A 21,042-nucleotide genomic window follows, 5' to 3' on the forward strand; every position below is an offset into this window, starting at 1 on the left:
TTCAGGCCTGTCCTCTTTCAGGTCCGTTAGCTGATACAGTATGCAACCTATTGGACCTACAGTAAGTAGAAGAAAATCTCTCAGGGAGTGTCTGATACATTGTACTTTGTATCTGTGACCTTCATCATAAACCTATTAAGAGTTTTTTAGTCAGAAATAAGAGCAAACATAATAAGTGAGTTGAGGAGAGAATGTATGGAAGCTTATTAATGCCACAGAGAAAAAAAAAACATTTTTTTGCATTTAAACACAATGGTATTGCGTTTAACAGAGAAACCTTTTGTGTTTATACGAGATGACTGAGTTAAAACAAGATACTTTTTGTGTTTATACAAGTGAACATTGTGTTAAAACATGATCATTTGTGAACAATACTGTTATTGCTGGTCAATCATTGAAGCTGTAAGCTCAAATCCACAAAAACCTTTTACACTATCCTTACATCAAATACATTTAATTTGAAATTTCACTGCAAAATGTAGGAGAAGTGCCATTGGAAGGCAGAAGACAGTATTTCTGTGTCAGTTTGTGCAGCAGGAATGTAAAGAGATAGGGGAATGCCAAACTAAAAGAAAAACATTTCCAGGATGGTACACAACCAGTTTGTACATTGTTGGCTTGCTGTATAAGTCTTACTGTCAAGCCATTGTAAATATATTCCACTCAATGTTTAAAGAGTAGGCAAAAAAACATAGTTCATTTTTCTGCAGTTTCACATCAAGAATAACTTATGATTGGAAAGACGTATTTCTACTTTACACAGAAATTAAACATGTTTCACCCAGGAATGCTCCCTGACATGGTGTTGTACAGTACTTCATATATACAAAAGACAGTACATGTGCTTCTGTAGACTAATTCTTTTTGCACAATGAGGAGTGTGATGATATTCTTCTGTTGCTAAAGTTAGTGCTAGTTTGTATGCAACAATATCATTGCATACATATACTGTATATGCAAGATATTTATGTAGTAGGCAATATAATTCACATTAATTATCGTGTTTTCATGCAGTTATCTCATAAACGCAAAAAGTATCTAGTTTTAACACAAAAAGTTTCATGTTAAAATACTAACACAATACTATGTTGGTTAAGTGCAAAACGTTTCTCATTTAAATGCAATACTATCTTGTTTAAATGCAAAAAAATAAGCTTCAGTAAGATTGCATAACATTCTGTAAAAATCTATAAGATGACAATGTTGGATATAACATACTTCAGCTAGTGTGTTCTTAAAGCAAGGGCTGAGTGCAGAGAAAGTCTAAACAAGCAAACAAATTAGTTATACGTACCAATTAGCAAAAGTGATTATGCCTAGTATGAACAAATTACAGTAGACATACAGTAGATACCTCTTAAGACTAGGATTGAGAACTGTTTCCACTTAAATTTAAAAAATGGGGAAATAGCTCAAAGTCCAAATTTCACCTTTTTGTCTCCACAAGTGTGATATCCAAGTACTTGTAATATATACTTCATGTTACTGGTGCAACCTTAGATATAAATCACAAACATGTTTAGCTTTTATGTATATACACAGTTGTGTGTGTTCATTCTTTGCTTTCTGAAATCTAGCTATTGTCCTGCCTTTTTAACGTTTCTGAATAATTCAAGCACTTATTTATTGGTAAATTGATTCAATTCATCCAAATGCAACTGTTTCTGGGACATTACAAGCACAGCAAAATAATTTAACGCAAAGAAAAGAAACTCAGCTATTAATATACTGCACTTTGTTTTATTAAGGCCTAATCTATGTCAAAGCAGTTTGAATGACTGAATACAAAGTGGTTACTGGATGCCTTTTTTAATTCTAACAGAAACATCTTGTCTTTGCTGTGTCTTTATTCCTGATTAAATAAACATTACATATTTTATGGGTATGGTAATTAACTAAATCACGCACAGAGAAATATAAAGTAGTGTCACATGTTCACGTTTTAACAAATAAATGGATTAAGAAAAACTAAGTGTAATGTTACAGATAAAGTCTCGACACCAAGGAATCTCCTCTGTCCTCTATTCTTCTGTTATAAGCTCACATACTGTATGCATACTGTATATGAGACTACATACTGTATATAGTGTATAAATACTGATTTGAGATGCTAGTGGAAGTCAAGCACATTATTAGTGTATTGCATATGTGTTATGTGTTAAGTATAAGTGTTAACTTATACTTACAGTGCATAGGTGTTAATAAATTAAAACTGTATGCAGACAGATGGTACTGTATATGGACATGTTGGTTATTATTGCTGCCTCACAGGCTGGGGCCCTGGGTTCAACTCTTGACCTCGGCTGCTATCTACTGTACATGAAGTTTGTATGTTCTCCCTGTGTTTACGTGGTGTTTATCCAGGTGCTGTGGTTTCCTCCCATAGTCCAATGGCATACTGGTAGAATAATTGGCTTCTGGGAAAAGTGTCTCTGGTGTGAGTGTGTATGTGTTTGTGTCTGTGGGTGCCCTGTGATGGATTGGCATCCTGTCCAGGGTGTGTATTATCCTGCCTTGTACCCATTGCTCGCCAGGATAGGCTCTGGTTAACCTGCAACCCTGTATTGGATAAAGCGGTTAGAAACTGGATGGACATTATGACAAACACGCTTAATTCTTAATTTAAACATTCTCAATTACAATATTGCATTATTCAATAGAACATATTTAACGTAGTTCCCCTTAATGATATTCCCTTTAAAAAGTGATTTTCAATTAATATTTAAAAATGACCTAATTGAGAATTGTACCTCATGTAATATTGAGGTTTTAGGAGCCTGGCTCCCGTGCATTACAAATCCAACTTGATATTTAGTTTGGCATTCATAAATGTTGAATGGAGCATCCATATAATGTTGTAAAACCTGCGCCTCTAGGAGACGGCATTTTGCTTATCAGGGAGAACATTGCCTTCTGACACTCTTTAAAGAAGAGAATGTTGCACAAGTAGTATGTTGTATCTGCTGCTCTAATGGTTGCTGGTATTTGCAGGTGTAACTGTCATGGGCATGCTGATCAGTGTGACACAAGCCTTAGCATCTACCGCTGTTCCTGCCTTCCAGAAAGCCACACCGAGGGAGATAATGTAAGTCCTCAAGGGGAAAGTCAATTATTAATTGCATTCCTTTAATGGCATTCTTTTCATTAACACAATTTCAATACACTGCAATGAAATTTAGGAAGGGTAACTTGTACTTGTTTCCAACAGGCTCACCATAGACAGGAAAAAAAGTGTTTTTTGCAGATAACACAAACTTTCCACTTTTATCATCATTATTTTCTAACTTTATTTAAGTTATCCAGTGAAGATTTTTAGGGGCGATTATATTTATTTTCATAAACAATCAAACAATCAGCAATCAGAAAGTTTTGAACCTAAGAAATCTCACAGCACAAAACACATGCATTTTTTATTGTGTAAACCGTGCCACAGATAAGCAAAAGCAGAAATATAGAAACAATGAGTGTAAAAATAAAAATGATTAATTCATTAAATCATTAGTCTTCAAAAGTTTAAATGTATAAATGTTTGATTTTTCACATTCAGATTTATATTATTTGCCTTCATTTACTTGTACCATTTCCTAATCTGAACCAAAACTGTACCTTTGCTTTCAGAAAATAGATGTGACATTTACTATAAAACTAAAAAATGATAAACAACGTTTTTGCCTCCTGTTGAAAAGTGAAGCCGGGTGTACTCCTGGTGTTTGCTGTTCTGGTCTCGCTCCTAACCTTATCTTTCTCGATAGAACACAATAGAGATGGCTGATATTTTACGGTATAAAAATGACTTAAAAAATTCAGTAGTTCTTATTATAGCCTATGAAATATATAAACTAAAGCACACTTACTGTATATCTTTTTTGTTTAACTTTATTAATGTTACAAATTGCTAGCATCCTAAAGCTTTTCTGACTGTTGCTGACATACTGTAAGTTTTTAAAATACTAGTTCTGAACAAAACATCTTATTCAACATACTGTAGACAATGAGTACAGATAAATCTGTAATATATAAGTATTGTGCTTGGTTAATTTAATTATTTATAACACACCCAATGCATTACTTACTTTTAGATATAGTTTCTCACAGTTGAAGTAGTTTTTTGTTAAAAAAATAAATATTAGCAGAAAGCAAAGCATCCCTTGCAGAGCTTATTGCTCTGATTTAATTACATAAAAAAAGGTTAAATCGTTTTGTCTATTACATTGTATAATTATGTCCCAATGTCACATCCAAAACATACTTGAAAACCTATGGAATTCTAAAGTGAAGAATTGTTTTGCTGTGTGACAATAAGCAAACAGTAAAGGAGAAACCTATGTCAAACTTTTTTGAATGCTGTTGTATACATACTGTAGTTTCATGTGCAAGCACACTACTTAAGATATTCTTGCAAGGGGTGTTTTGCTCAAAGTGACACAATGAATGCTGCCATTCTGTCAAGACCAGATGTCTTCTAATTGCTGTCATTTCATTAAACTGAAAGCCTAGTTTCTAATGACACACAGATATTTTGCTTTTTCTCTTACTACTACTGTACCAATACCACAATTACTACTAGCAATACTGTTACATCAAGCTTATCAATTAAAAATGTGATGCATTGGTAGGGAAGACAGTCCTGTCCTTAAACAGTCCTGTTGAACATCTACTTCCTTTTCATAATAAAATTATATTGTTTGGTTTCTGAGCTATTCCTACACCACCACTAGGGACTCATTGTTGAAGTTTTTGACCTTGGACAGATTGGTGGATAACAATTATTTGTATTGCTTGAGAAGAGTCCGACATTCATAAATGTGTTTTTGTTCATCTTTTTCGATATTTTTGTTAACCATTTGTGGCACCCAGCACACAGCCAGGAGAGAAAAGATGAGGCTATACTATGTTATTAGCTATGTTATTAGTTAATAAATGATTGTGTTTGCTTAACATTTAATTCTGTTGACCATATTGTCCTCTCTGGCACCAGACACCGGTTGCCCAGACTTTTGTTTATTACACTAGTAATAACTAGTAATTACATTGACTTTTAACACAATTTTTACATCCACGGTTAATACTGTATTATGCAGTCATTGTCTTAAGGCACCTTCACTAAGGAAAAACCCAATGATTCCTCACTTTTGTATAACAGTGCCCTTTTTTAATATTTATACCGCATAAGTTAGAAGCCAATTTTTCTTTTAGATCTCAGTTCACAATAATGGCTGTCTATAGAGGAAGATGAGCAGACAAGATACTGTGACTGTGAGATATTCATTTTTTATATGCTACAAGCTCCACTGTGTCTTACAAGAGGGTTAGCAGTCATTTGTAAGTGTTTGGGAAGTTACAGGCATTCCTGTTTTGCCAAGAACTCAGAGAGTACTGGCTGGCTAATCTCAGCCCTATCCCTAGCATCTTTCTGCCAATTGTGTACTCAGAATTGTGGTCACATTCAATTACTGACTGTTAATTAATTGACCCAAACGTAACCCACAACTTCTAGGTAATGGAACTGAACCTGGAGCAAGTGACTTCACTCAAGCTCTATAGTATATTGTGATATGCACCTGTGAGTTGAATCTCAGCTGCACTGAAAATGCCTCAACTTAGACAGTCCAGATGAGGTTCACTTTAAAGTGAGCTAGTAGAAATGGGGTATTAGATGCCATTTACATTATTTTACTATACCACACTGACTGATTTTATGTAAATCTTCTTTTTATAATCCCACACATATATACTGTATATACTGTATGAAAGCATACAGCATGTATTATGTTACCTTCCTGACAGAGACAAACATTAAGAGCTCTGAAATCTATCCTCACAGTGTAAAATATCATATATCTTATCTTTACCAACTCTACACACTAATTAAATGAGTTAATTTTTGACAGATTTTAAGACTGACCACCATTTCTGTTCATGCATCCACATCTTAAATACTTAAACTTTGGCCATATTTATTATACGAAGATGGTGTTCTTCTGTCTCTATAATATTTTTTGGCAAAATAAAGGGATATAGGCTATAAATATTTTATTGCTTCTGTTCTGTTAAATACCATACTGGAAATGACGAATGCAGTGCTAGTTCATTGAATTTTCTAAGTGACATTAAAGTAACAAAAGTCATCTGACATATGTCAAGATGATCAGTTGCGTTTCTCTGTCTGTGGGCTCACTCGTCAGGATTTACAATGTACATTGGCTTCAAAGCAAACTTTCCTCCTCTGCTGTGCTGTTAATACGTCTGTGAAAGCTGACTGGGTAGCACTTCACTCTAGTTATATCTGAACAAACCCTGGGCTAAGATTTTAAATTATTTCTTTTTAAATGAACATGAATGTTAAAATTTCTGTATTTGCAATCTAAACTAGGGATTGTTACCAGGGTTAAAGATATTCATAAGGACAGTTAAGACATAGTGTAGCACATAAGTACTTTTTATAGTTACTTGTATTTATATTTTTATGATATATTTTTTTCAGTTTTTGTTCCTAATCCCATGAATGACAATGCAGAACTTAATTCATTTGAAGAAGTGTGTACAAGTTTATTATTATTTTATTTGGTATTTAGTTTTATTTCAGTAGGTGCCTAGATCTTCTGAAAAATCTAATACTTTAGCAGCAGAAAATGAGAAATGAGAATGTTAAAATGGATTAGACAAGTCCAAGACTGGGTCCCATTAATTTAAGTAAAATCAAACAGATGCAAAGGAAAAGACTATTGCTCCACTAAAACCTGCTGTTAGGTTCTTTTCTTCTCTCATGGCAATTACAGTAACATATTCCAAATCAAGCAATTCACTTGCAGAGCACAGACTTTAATGTATTGCCCACCTTAGTTTTTCATGGTCTTTTGTTGAAATTTCCTATTGCAATGAACCTTTTATTGTTCCCTGCTGTTGTACACTCTTTGATCAAAATTCACATAGTGATCATCTTCATTGCTGGAACTCACTATTCAATATGCAGGACTAATGTATTCTGATGTTTTTTGTTTTATGCACATCTTTCAAGATGCAGTTTAATGTCCAGAAAATTTGAGACAGGGCTGTTTTATTTGATCTTTTGACAGTTTCATAGTTGGTTGTAAAAAATGTAAGATGTGCTCATGTTTGAATATCTCTTTATTGTAACTAAATAAAATCTTGAGAATGTGTAATGAAGCAATATGGATGCATTTGACTTCTTCCGGAAAACAGACAAATGTGACTCATATTCATAATCCAATGTTCAGTCAATATAATGCAGCTGTGGCCTTTTGACCAAAAAATAACAAATATAATGATAAGGACTAAAAGTGTAATGTCGCAGGTGGTGATTTGTCAGAACCCAAGCGCAAGAGGCCAGAGATTGAAAAGTGAAAGGAAGTGACAATGAAATAATTGATTACTGGCCAGTGGAGTTTAATCAGCACAGGCCAATCAGTAATGGGAAAGAAAAGAAATGGGGAGGCACGACGGACGCAGGAGAAGCCAGCTAGCTGCATCCCTGGCGAAAACAGGATGCTAAACACAGCCTGTTGGTCGGAAAAAGGGAGTCTCGGGTACAGAATGAAAGCAAATATTGAGAACCCAGAAAAGTGAACCGACTTTCTTAAAGGGCAACCCCCAAGCTCGGGGGTCAATACAGTGACCACTGAAAGGAATAAATGTGGAATTGAGTGAGGGCCTGAAGCTGAGGCTGCTGTAACAGGAGAGGCTGAGAGCTGAGGCTGCTGCACAGAGCAAAGCACTGTGTTGAAGCTACAATTGCTGCCAAAATCATTCTGCTGGTGGGAAACAGGGAGCCTCAGGTACGGGACAACATGTATGGCAAGTCTCCTGGGAAAGCAGCCAGATGAATTTGAAGGGCAGACTTCAGGCTGAAAACTGCTTCGCAGAGCGAAGGCTGGCTTGAGGCCGCTGAGTCTGCTGCTCAGAGTGAAGGCGGCTTTAGGGCGGCTCTAGACTGCTGCGTAGAGTGAAGCACTGTCTTGAAGCCAGAATTACTGTCAAACATAGTCCGCTGGTCAAAACAGGGAGTCATGGGTATAGGTGAAATGAATGGAAAGCCTCCTGAGAAGGGAGACAGAGGGATTTGAAGGGCAGGATTGAAGCAGAAAACTGCTGTGTGGAGTAAAGAGCTGGCTTAAAGCCAAAACTGCCAAGCAAAGGGAAGTGCTATGTTGAAGCTGAAATTGCTGCCAAACACAGTCCACCGGTCTAAAACAGGGAGCCTCGGGTATGGGAGAAACTGAATAGCAAGCTTCCTGAAAACAGGGACCAAATGGGTTTGCAGGGCAGGCTTGAGGCTGCACAGAGTGAAGTGCCATCTTGTTCAGCTGAGATATGTGGAGAGTGAAAGCAGTACTGCCAGTGAGGAGAACCCGGGGTGAAATTAAAAATGACGAAACGTTGTCATGGTGGCACATCGGTTTTAATTTGAAAACTGGGAATTGAATAATAAGTAGGAAATTGCTAACATGGATCACGAAAAGGGGATCCAGTCAGAGCAACAAACCCTGGAAAACCGTGAGCCCTGAGGCATGGAAAACCATGAGAATGTGAGGACGCCATAAGACGGCTGTTATGACAAAAGTCTATCTAATAAGCAGACTTGTTTTAGTAGTAGCACCATAGAAAATGTGATTATTTTCAACAATATCTGAGCGATTGTTTTATCTCAGGAGATATAAACTATGGTGAAAAGCCATGTTGTTCATATACTGTACATGCAAGTTCAACAATTGGACTGTAGTATTCATAAAGGCTATGAAAAGGGTTAATCTGGCTGTTACCTTTATGTATACTCCTAGAAGGCTAGAAACAATCAGGTCAGCTGCGTTTAATATACTGTAAATTATATAATTATTAAAACCTTGGATGTAGTGTATATGGTGTTTTGTATCCTAAAGCTAGTGCAGTACCTGCTGAGACATTTTACTACCAGCAGCACACTACGCAAGACACAAGTAAATAAGGTGGAGTTATGAGGAGTTAACTACAGCATCAGGACTAGCAGCAAAGCTTTCAAATAGAGCTGGGATCTTTAATAATAGTATAGCAACAGAATTGGTAAAAAAACATCCACAATAATCCAATAATAATAATAAAAGTCCACAATAATCCATTAAACCACTATATTCCCCTCTTAAGGGTGTTGGTACTAAAAGTGTTGTGTAGATGCTCTTCTCAAAATAAAACATGCTTTATACACAAACATAATTCAGTAGCAATCATGTTTTTATCATTTGAAGGGTTGAAGGGTTACTTTAATATGTTAATATGTTTTAGATTACAATGAAGAGGAATGAAAAAAAATAATTTTGCAGGTCATTAAAACATTTTGCTTGGTAAGTGCTTAAGTCAGAGATCTCTAGTGAATTGTATGCACTTTCCACTTTCATTTTAATAACTTCTAATAAACACCTTACAGGTTTTGGTTCCTTATGCTTACTAGGCATGTTCTTTGAGAAAAATGTTTATATACTTCAAATTAAATCACTTAGTATTTTAATTGAGGATTTATATTTCATCCACTAAAGTGTATGATTCATGGATTTGTTACACTGAGAAGTGAAAAGTGCTGTTCCTTTATTTCTACATTTTAATAAGCTTTAAAGGAAAATATAGTGCAGATCTGCAATATTTATATCAAATTAAGTTCATTTAACAGAAAACATGAGCCTAATTTAACACTTGTTAAAAGTAAATTTTGTGTGAACACAAGGAAACACTTCAGAGCTGTAATATTTCAGAACAAAGGCTGGCATTGTGATAGAATCATTTAGCGTATTGGAAACTGATAAGCACTGAAAGGGCTGAATGGCCTGTTCTCATTATTAACTTATGTTCTTATGTATCACCGTCTTCACTAGATGCCTGCTCATTAGGAGCAGCTTTTCTGGAATACTGTAAGATGTAGTACTTCAATCCCATCAAATTTTGAATTCCCAAGCATAGGATTAAGTAGGTTAATTTTTATATCCCCACAGATACCCTACTAAGAATGACTGTTTAGCACCAATACAGTATATGGTTCACCAAACCTCAGAATATGTATTTATAAAGTATTATTAGAAATGTTTTGTGTAGAAAGTATGAAGCTCATGTTAAAATTAGCATACTCTCTTTTTTTGCAGTGTGAACGCTGCATGCCCCTTTTCAATGATAAATCTTTTCGACCAGGAGACCAACTACAAGCTTATAATTGTAAACCATGCCAGTGCTACAACCATGCAAACTCTTGCCATTATGACCCATCTGTGGATGCCTTTGCTGGCGATCATTTCCGAGGCGGTGGTGGAGTGTGTGACAGCTGCCAGCATAACACTACAGGTAAAGAACTGGACTCTCCTCCACACCAACAAGAATTTAATATTCTGTTTCTGTCAGATTTATAAAAATCCAAGTGCAATGCAAATGCCATTGTTATAGTATGTCTTCCCCTTTAAATTCTCCATTTAATCTCATGGATTAATTCTAAAATTGCGTGTCACGTTCATTCAAGGTAATGCATGTGCTTAGATTAGGAACTTAATAGATAGGAAACGGCAAGCACAGATCAGAGTTAAATTGGGCTGATGCAATTAGTATACTATTGCTCTTCCTAATTTGTATCAGTTATCTAGTTTCTTTCTTCATAGTTCACAGTTACTATACAAGTCTTATTCACAGATATTAAAACAGGAGGATTGGCAAGCAATGTGGAAGCTACAAAAGAAATTGAAAATAATTTAAGATTGGGTAAAAATCTGGTTGTTTATATTTTTTGATCAATTGTTGATTTTCACAGCAAACAAATGCAATATATCCATACAAATGTAAGGATAAAGTAAATAACATTTAATTTAATGGCAGTAAATTAAGATTATTCCATTCTTTCAGTAAAAATATACAAATAAGATGAGAAAAGGTTTTACAGTACGTAAAAGATTTAATTGTCAATGTTAACACATTATTATTATCTTCAAGACACTGTGTGGGAAGCAATAAAAATGGCAAACAAAATGGTAGTATATTGTAAGAAAATGGCAGGTTCGGACTAGAGTTACATTCTCCAGGAAGCTGTCAGGAATGACCTGTCACCCTCGGTCTCTTGACTAATTGAAAGAAGAAAATTGGTCAGATGACAATTTATAATCCAGGAAAACAGACACTTCTGGGGGCCTACATCTCTGCTGTATTGGGTTTTATGGTGCCCGACTATGTCATATAAATTAAGTAAACCAAGCCAAACTACTGTAGATTGGCTGAGTAGCCTCCTTTCATTTGTGTCCCTTCTTAAAAATAAGAAAGATAAGTAAAAATACTTACTTCTGAACTATAGAACAGAATAAAAAAATCAGGAACAAAAGGTACACTTTTATTCTCTTTTACATTTGAAGTCCTTGTAGAATGCTCAGATTAGGATTTGGCCTACTAGAATCATACTACAATGCCTTAAAGGTTTAAAGGTACCTTGAAACACAAATGAAAATCAACAATTTACATACCAAGATTACTATTTAATAGCCTCTGTTTCTTTTGTAAGATTCCGAATGATGTAAAAGTGAAATTTAATCTCCAACTTTGACTTACATGTGATTTCTTTGACAAACATACAATATATTCCCAATAAAGAACATAACTGGCTAAGAGTCCCTGCAAATGTTAAGGTATTAGTAGGTGTATTAGTTAAGACACATATTATTAGTGATCCATGAATCACTCAAAATTACACTACTATAATAATGATAACATTTTCCAGACTATGGTGGCACAGTGGCTCACTGATTAATGTGGCTGCCTACATTGGTATTTAACAGTATTTTTTAACCTTTTTAAGAATGTTTGAGATCATAATCTTTTATAAAAGGTTGATTGTGTATATCAACAAGAGATTGTTTTGTCATGTAAAAATATAAATGTTTGGATGTATATTCTCTTTTACAATCATTATTATATACAGAACATATGTTCTGTTTCTCACTAGTATCATTGATTGACAAGTAAAATTTCCTTTATTATGACCAAGAATGACTTGCATTATTTATAAGTTACATTGAAAAACAAGTAATTGATTTCCCAAACAAAAATTGCATTGTTTTTTAGATTTTTAAAAGTATGTTCAAAATAAAGGAGAAAAGTTATGTTTGACAGACATGTATGGTTATCCATATGATGTGGCTTTGCTGAAATATGGCATTATTGAATAACAGATGGAAGTTTAATGAAGTAAAGCAAAATCTGTAACAGGTTCATTGTTTCATATGCTCAGCATCAGTACAGTGGCAGGTAGGGATGAAAGGGGACATTAAAATGGACATCTTGAAAATTACAAATTTCTCACAGGAACTCTCGAGAGAGGGCAGCTTTTAATTTTAAATTATAGCCCTAATATGATTGAATTTTAATCAGTTAACATTGATCTTTCTTTTTTTTTCATTGTTGAAGGAAGAAACTGTGATTTGTGCAAGGATTTTTTCTTCAGGGAAGTCAATGCCTCTCTTTTTGCGGTGGATGTGTGCAGACCTTGTGACTGTGATGAAGCAGGCACCATTAATGGCAGTCTGCTCTGCAGTGGGGTGCGTATTTCTTTGTTAACCTAAAATACACTGTTTGTTTGGAACTCAGATGTCATATTTTAGTTGAAGACAACTTTGGTAGTGATTTATGTCACAGCATTACGTTACTCTTGCCATTTTAAGGTTACGTGGCTTTGTCTCACCACAAACCTCAGTTGCTGATGGTTTTGATGTTACTGAGTTGATGCATGTAATAAATAGAACTTTAGGTATGTGTCATTTAATGGGTTCATAAACCATGTTTTCATTGTGGTTATAAATATCATTTGGCTTAATTTTATGTAAGTTTACCAATGAAAAGTAGTTTAGAAACAAAATAATTCATTAGTATTTCACAGTAGTTGTTGCTGAAAAATTTTAATTAATATTAGGCACATAATAAGAATGCCTTGTCCTTATTATTTAAGCCCATTTGCTTTTTGGGAAAGAAGCTATATTGCTATTTTGCTTAAATGCTATGAGAAGACAATATTACACTGTTTGTAACAGAAAGACAAGCTTAACTCACTTCACACCTTTACCAAATGGCTATGATGTGAATGCTATCAAATGGGATAGTAAAATATTAGATTTCCTGATGCTCATTTTTCACATTCTAGAGTAAATATATACAGTACGTGTAAATATTTTATATGATTAAGTTTATAATATACAGTATTCTGTTTACTTGTATATAATATATACAGATGCAGCCATTCAAACTTCACGGTACAAACCTGTACCACATGCAACTACCCACAAGCCACCGCAGCGTACCGCGGTACGTGATTGGTTGGCCAAAATGACCGACAGAGGCACTCGTGGTGCATTGGTTGGTAGTGAAAAGATTTAATCATTTAATCTCTTTACTATGCACATTTTAATCCGCTTAGTATTGAATATTTATATGGAATTTTACAACAAAGGGAAATTTTAGTAGCTGAGCATAAAAATAGCGCGTCTGATTATCATAAATGATATTAATTTAGGAACATAAACATTATGTAAACTGTATATTGCTGGTCTTGGTAGTTCAAAAATACACACCAGTATTCCATTTCTCCCTAAACATTTTAAGCATCAAAGTCTTACATGTGGTTATTTCAGAAACATTTTTACGTGCTCCTTCTGACCATATTACTGTACGTTTATATACTTTGTGAAAAGTGATTGTTTTAACCTTTTCTGAGAATACGCTCGTTATCAGAGTAAACAAAAGTATACTTTTAGAATTTGATTAATAGGAAATATAATATGGAATCGTGTATCTAAAAAAATTAATAACGATATAATTATATTCATGTACTATTGCACAAATGTGTACTTCTGTTTCACTATTTAGTGGATGACTGCGTCTGTGGCGTGATGGCTTAAATGACTAACTTATAAGGCTGAGGTTGGGTGTTCAAATCCAGCTATTGCCATGAGTTTTCTTTTAACAAATAAACATTTCTTTGAAAAACTAAAATTGCAAATATTATGGACACTATATTGACATTTTTTATATTTCTAAATTTCACAACATGTTCGTACTGTATGTACGCAGCGGTACCGCAGGGTGTAGGGTGCAAACCCACATGAGCCCAAAAGACCTACATTAATGTAGCGCATTCACCCGGCGCTGCGGCTGAAGAGCACCCAGCTAGGGTGCGCGGTGAGGGGCAGGACAGGAGTGCTGGTGGTCAGGATGGGGATTAGGAAAGCCTCTGACCAGTGCAGCTGACTCACTGTGAAACGGGCGTACAGTCTGGGGAGATCGCCCGTTTTCGTGTAAATAGTTCCCTGGTTTCGCACCCCTGTGTGTGCTCCCTTACTCCCTTATCGGAGATTCTCAAGACTTACTTTGTATGATTGGAAACGAATGCGTGATCAGATCAAAGAAATGCTGTGGTGTTACTTTTTGTTAATGAAAAAATAAAGTATTTTTGTTTAAAAAGATGGTTACAAAGAATGTGGACCAGGGTAATACTTTGAGTTTACAGCTTGTCCAAGGTAATTCATTATTAATACTATTAGTACTGTAATATATTTGGTAAAGACTTTGATGCATAAAATATTTCTACATAATTAAAATATTTATGATAAAGGTGGTAAGTTGTGTACTTTTGTCCAACTGAGCAATCTTGCTTTCATAAAATATACCAACTTTTTAATGTATAATGATTAACATGCTGTAATACAAAGTTTAAATTTAAAAGTCTAAAGAGTATTCAACTTAAATTCTTAATTGAATAAAGATTGTCCCTCAGCAGTGATGGGGATTCAAAACCAGGTGTTTTCTGGTGACAACTCAAATGCTGTACGTGACAGGTTAAGCTTTATTAGCTCCACCTGGCAGTTTTACAAGGGGATTCTGGATGCTATTAACATAGTCTAATTTGCATACGATAAAATGCGGTATGACGCAAAATACGCGATATGACGTGTTTTGATGCAACACGCCCACCGCGTTGTACCAAAGCGTACCCAGCTCATTTTCAATGGCTGCATCTGTACTTCAGTGTATACTGTCAATATAATAAAGATTATACTTAGTTTCTCTGTTAAAATGTAGTGATTAATGTAGCATGTTGCTGCAATTCTGTTTAAATTTTCTTGTAGAAAAAAACTGCAGTCTATTTTTTCACCCACCGCGTTTGATGAAAATGTTTGATAAAAATGTTTTTTTTATGAGGGATGCACAAGAGTGCCTGAGCTGATAAAAACCTCTGTGTGGAAATCAGAGTGAGTCCTATAGCCTATAGTTCATATCCAGACTGTGACATTTTCGAATTATGAACTGGATTTCACAGTGGCTGTGTTACTGTGTGTAATTAGTAAGACTCAGTTTTTGTTTATCTGTGTTATAACAAGTTTTGATGTGATGGGGGTTCTTAATTAGAACATAACAGAAACCTATTAATCACAGTCAGATTGAATTGCCTTTTGCTTTAGTGCTTGAATAAGTCTTCTTAGTGATGAAGATGCACAGTCAAAAAGCATTCCAATTCATTTATTAACAAGGTTATTGTGCGGGGTTATAACAAAGCCTCTCCAATGCATAAATTTTTCTTCCTTTGTTTTTATAACTTGAACACAAGGCAATCTCATATTTTAAAGATGTTGCATTCAGCTGCTTCCTTAAGTAAAAGAGATCTAGATGGATCTATGTTGAAAACATCTCCTTTCTATTTTAAAAGAAACTGCTATGATATAGAATGTAGAAATTTAATTACAGTTATTTAACATATGTTAAGACAGGTAGACTGACAAAAAACTGTAGAAACAGTGGGCCTTGACACAGCTTGTGCAAGTTTTCAAAGAAGAAAATTGTGGAAATTAAAAAAGAGGGTTAAAAATGCAGCGTTCCATTCAAAGCTGGTAGACATATATTCAAAAGCTTCACAGTAAAATAATAAAGGGCACAAAAATGGAAACCACCATGCTTTCCTAATTTCTGTTCATGCTAGGGTTAGAATGGCCAGAATCCTTAACAGTACTGTTTCAAGTTATCTTGGCTACAGTACATGGATATGGTAAATGCTTTAGATCATATCAATGTTAGTTATGTTCTATATAATGTTTTGTTACACAACTGCATTTCCAGTTATGATACTTATGCTAATAATCTCTGTGTTTATTTTTAAATCCTCTTTTTACAGGTTCCCTGTTTTATTAACTGTATTTTGACCAAATGCATATACTAGTCCTGATTGATTCAAGTTTAACAACTAACTTTTCATGTGTCCCTTTTCCTTCTGGGAATATAGACAAATGTCAAAGGCTATGCTTTTATTCATCATAGGGGCTGTATTCTCCAATAGATTGATTAAACACAATCTTCCTAATGAGATGTTTCTCAAAATCAATATAAACACTTGAAGGCTCATATTTACTGAATGTAACTTATTTTTTGTACTGACTTTCTATTTAGCATTAACATTCCATTTAGTATATTTTGATCTATTAAATATATGGATAGGCTCTGGCTCCCCTGTGACCCTGAATTGGAAGAAGCAGTTAGAAAATGGAAGGATTTCACAAATAATGTGTCCTTTCAGAAACTGTATTACAACACTGTTTATCCATGATTTGGCCATGATATATTATGAAATAGACAGAACTACAGTGCCACAGTAAATCTTAGAATTGTAATGTACTGTAGGTAACGCCATGATCATTCTACTTAAATAAGTCTTGTCTATTCACTATTTCATAGTAATTTTCTAAATCCAGAGTAAAATAATAGCGTATATCATAATCATTTTCTGCATTCTGAGCTATTTTCATCAAATGCAAATGTGATGTACTATGATAAAATTTGTAGAACGATAGTACACTGGTGATAACTACTTATGTTAGCAGCAGAGCACATATTACCATAGTAAACCCAACTTAAAAAAGTATTGTATTAGTGTATATGATATAATTCTCCTAGCTGAGGGACTGGTAGCCCAGCCATGAGGTTCAGGCTGCCAACACCCCTGTTGTGAAGCGACTAGGGAGTGGTTGCAAGGGTTACATGGGGTGGAAGGGACGAACACGAGAGAGACGCATGACAGGAAATCCTTGGTGCAAGATTTATATGTATAGGCAAGAAGAAGTGTGTAAAGTTAGGATCTCACCTTCCTCCTGTACATCTGCCTGTAATTTTCATTCTTTTTATTCCATTTTGGCAGTTGTTGTTTAAATTGGTTTAGGGCTCCCTCTCTCTCTGTCTGTTTTCATAATATCTTCTAGGTTGTTAGGTCTGAATTCACTTGCAACTACTACAAAACCCCCTTTCAGCAAACCATGATGTAATGAAAGCACCCATGCTTTGTCCATCTTCTGCAACTACAGGTTGACGTTAAGCAGATAGTACCTTTAGAAGGTGCATGTAAGCTGTAATATTCTGAATGTGAGAGCACCTGATTTCCAATGAGTTACACATTACAGAGTGTAATGATATAGTTATTAAAATGTGCTTTATGCTCTTAAAATGATCCAGATTGCACTGATATAGAATAAAACCTTTATCTTTTTTTACAATACATAGTTTCACTAATTGATCTTGCAATTTTTTTTTTCTTTCTAGATTGGAGGGCAGTGTAAGTGTAAGCGACATGTGTCTGGCAGAGAATGCAATCAGTGCCAGCATGGATTCTATAATCTACAATCCTTGGACCCTGATGGCTGCAGCCCTTGTAACTGCAATACCTCTGGGACTGTCAAAGGAGATATTACCTGTCACCAAAATTCAGGTCAATGCCAGTGCAAGGCAAATGTAATTGGTACGTAACAAGCAAGGCTGCTTTTTTTGTCTGGCTTGGCACAACAGAGATAAAGATACAATAAATGCCTAAAAAGATGCAATTTACGACATTTTAGTGCAAGCTTTCTGTATTTTAGAGGTGTTACATTTCAGTGGTTGACTATTGAACACAGTATAATAAGTAGCTAGGTTATACTGTATATATATATCACTTTAAATTTTATTTTTTTAAATGTGTTCTATGACTAAATGATTTGATTAATTTACACATTGCAATACTTTTTAAAAGATATGAACAAAAATTACATTGCCAAAGATCTGTAGTACGGAAAAACATGATTAAATTGTTCACTACCTAAAGCCTTCCTGGCGAATCTGTCTGTTTTATATTAATTTTATTACTAGGCTCAGCCAAATGGATTTTTTCAGAGGTTTTCCATGCTTCTGAGGTCCTTTGTGATAAATCTGTTCCAATTTTTTTATACGCCTTTGAACTGTTTCTTATGAAATGCAAACGAATGGTACTCCGAAGATCATGTATATTGCTAAGTCTGGTTATCAAGGGCCACATAATTTTAATTTTGTAATTCAATGCCAAGTTGATTATAATAAACTACCCCTTTCTCTGTTATTTATCATGCTTTTTACAAGACTCGCTTTTTTGTTTGTTGCTCCCACAGGTATTTTTCAGAAATTAGATTTGATTATAGCAATTTATTACCTCCAGCATGTTTGAGGGGAACAGCAGCTTCATAAGGACAAAATTTATCAAGTGCCCAAAATACACTGTGTACATAATGCACTTTGAAATTTTGATATATGGGAATATTATACAGGGAACATTACTGATAAAGTGAGAACTGCATTGTTGCGAAGCCTATGTCCCAGTCCATACATATGGATACATACACTTATACATTTTCATTTACATATGATTTGATAGTAAACACCATTAACACCGCTGACCCAGATTACAGATACTTTCACTTTCTTTAATAATGCAATGCTTTAGTAACTAAGATGTCCTAAGTTTCAATATCTTCCAAAATAAGTCTAAACTTACAGTTAGAATTTTACAGTTTAGAAAAAATTGGTTGAATGATTTTCATTAGATCATATATTCATGGAAACAATCTTTAAATCAATTCCTTTTTTATCTGTCCTTGATCATGAGTGGGTGGGAGTCACTTTAAGGATAGATAAGGATAAGAATATCAAAGGATAAATCAATACCAGCATATATTATTGTTAAGCCTTTTGCACATTTAGAAAAATCTGTATCCTTCCACAAGTGTCTCTAACATTTTGCTAAAAACCACATAATAATCTGTGGTCTGATGTTTGAGGAAGATAATTAGCTATAAAGTATACGTATGTACTGTAAGATTTCAAACACATTTGATTTTTTTTCTCTCATTGCTATTGCTTGCACACATACTGTACTGTATATTTTATTAATAATATCAATGTTTTTTCCCATACTAGCAGGATTTCCCATATTAGCACTCTTTCTATTCTAAAATGCTTTCTCCATTTGGCATATGGAAATCCTGGGAGAGCTGGTTTCAAAATACATTATATGTGTTGACAGTATTTTATCCAATCAGTTTTTAGACGTGAAACCTGCAGATACAGAAAACATTTACCACTCTACTTCCTTTCTTTGCTGTTGTTTGAACTGTGCTTACCTTTTTTTCTTTATATGCCTTCTTTGCAAATAATGCAAACTCATGATGAAAACAAAATTATTGCCCTACCTGCTTATGCAATCAGGAACAGATGCCTTAACAAAGACATCACATAATTTGTGATACCTCTGTCTTTATAGATGGTCGATAATACCTCTGTAACAACATAAATGTGCTGTGTGAATGAGGTTTTTTTGGAGAATTTGTGGAAACATTTCTGAAACTGTACTGATATTAGCATTTCTCTGCTAAAATGGCTAAATTATCACACTCAACTGATGACTATTATCACATATTGTAGTTAAGTATGTAGTATTTCATACGAAAAAGCATTCAAAACAAACATATATATATATATCATGAAAATAAAATTGTATATCTCCAGAATTAATTTGATTTATAAATGCAATGAAGTGTGTTGAATAACAAAAAACTGTATCTGTAGAAAATAGATTTATAGAGCCCATTTATCTATCTGTCTCTAATCAGTTACAGTACATCATTTATGCACTGACATATTTTTAAACTAAATATACTGTATATGCCTTCTTATAAAGTATTTTTTTATCATATATGGCTGAAATCATGGTAAATTTGATTACTGATTTGGAGAAAGATTAAAATTTTTTGTAATTTATATTGGTGCAGCTGTAAGAAATAGACTGTTTCATTAGAAATATTGTCAAATTACACTTTAAAACATCTTGTGATGCTTTTACCTGCTTTTGATGAGATACCTACAGTATGTAACGATGCAGGGGTGGTCTCCCATGTTGTTGGGGAGTCAAAACCCAGCAGATTTTATGGGCCAGTTTTTAAATAATGAATTTCTAAACACTTGAGAAAGTTTTGTTTAGACAATTGGGCTAGGTAATTTCTTCAATTGAGTAGTTTGGAGATCATTTGAAATTAATGCAGAAGCTGTCAAGAACCACATTCCTGACTGAATCAGATCATTTTCTGTAATTCACTAGGATGTAACTCATGTACTCCAAATCTTTACAAATTGAAGATTTAAGGGTGACGTATAAGACCTACTGGACCTGTGGTTATCCAGGACAAGGGTTGATCACCCCTGTAATAATTTATATTATAAGTGTAATATAATAAGTACTTCTACTATTAAGATAAGCCTACCTATTTCACTTACTGTGAATTGCAGAGACAATTTAATTCAGATTGTTACAACCTTATTTGGTGTTGTTGTTGACTCTGAACCTCAGGTTTAAAAAAAACATTTAAACTGTTTTCAATATCTTTTAATAGGTTTATATCCATTTAAGTGATACTCGTTGGCATAAATTATTAAGAATGAAATTCTCTAAATAAAAATGTTGCAAAAATGTTTTAAAGGGAATGTGGTGAGAAAATAATTGATAACACCGATCCTTGGTGAAAAGACATACAAATTATAAAAAGGATGCTTTGGAATTCATACAGTAATTAGGGAGATGGTAAACCCTTGCTTCTGGACTATTTCTAGTACATTAAATAAACATTCTGTTGGATGGAGGGATAAACCTGGATTTTACACATACACCAGCTCTTGCCACCCACTTGCAAAAAAACTCAATTGCCACTCAATTACGTAAAA

At 34.4% G+C, this 21,042-nt stretch overlaps 1 protein-coding gene across 1 annotated transcript in view; it reads left to right on the forward strand.

Annotated features, from left to right (window-relative positions):
• The window catches only part of ush2a (Usher syndrome 2A (autosomal recessive, mild)), a 405,544-nt gene that overhangs the window by 40,075 nt on the left and 344,427 nt on the right, over positions 1 to 21,042 (forward strand). The window contains exons 8-11 of the mRNA XM_088939657.1: positions 2,992 to 3,085; positions 10,125 to 10,320; positions 12,418 to 12,548; positions 17,584 to 17,779. Coding sequence (XP_088795783.1) covers positions 2,992 to 3,085; positions 10,125 to 10,320; positions 12,418 to 12,548; positions 17,584 to 17,779 — 617 coding nt within the window. The remainder of the gene's footprint in view (positions 1 to 2,991; positions 3,086 to 10,124; positions 10,321 to 12,417; positions 12,549 to 17,583; positions 17,780 to 21,042) is intronic.

Source organism: Atractosteus spatula, chromosome 2, assembly GCF_055471065.1.
Source record: "Atractosteus spatula isolate fAtrSpa1 chromosome 2, fAtrSpa1.hap1, whole genome shotgun sequence".
NCBI lineage: Eukaryota > Metazoa > Chordata > Actinopteri > Semionotiformes > Lepisosteidae > Atractosteus > Atractosteus spatula.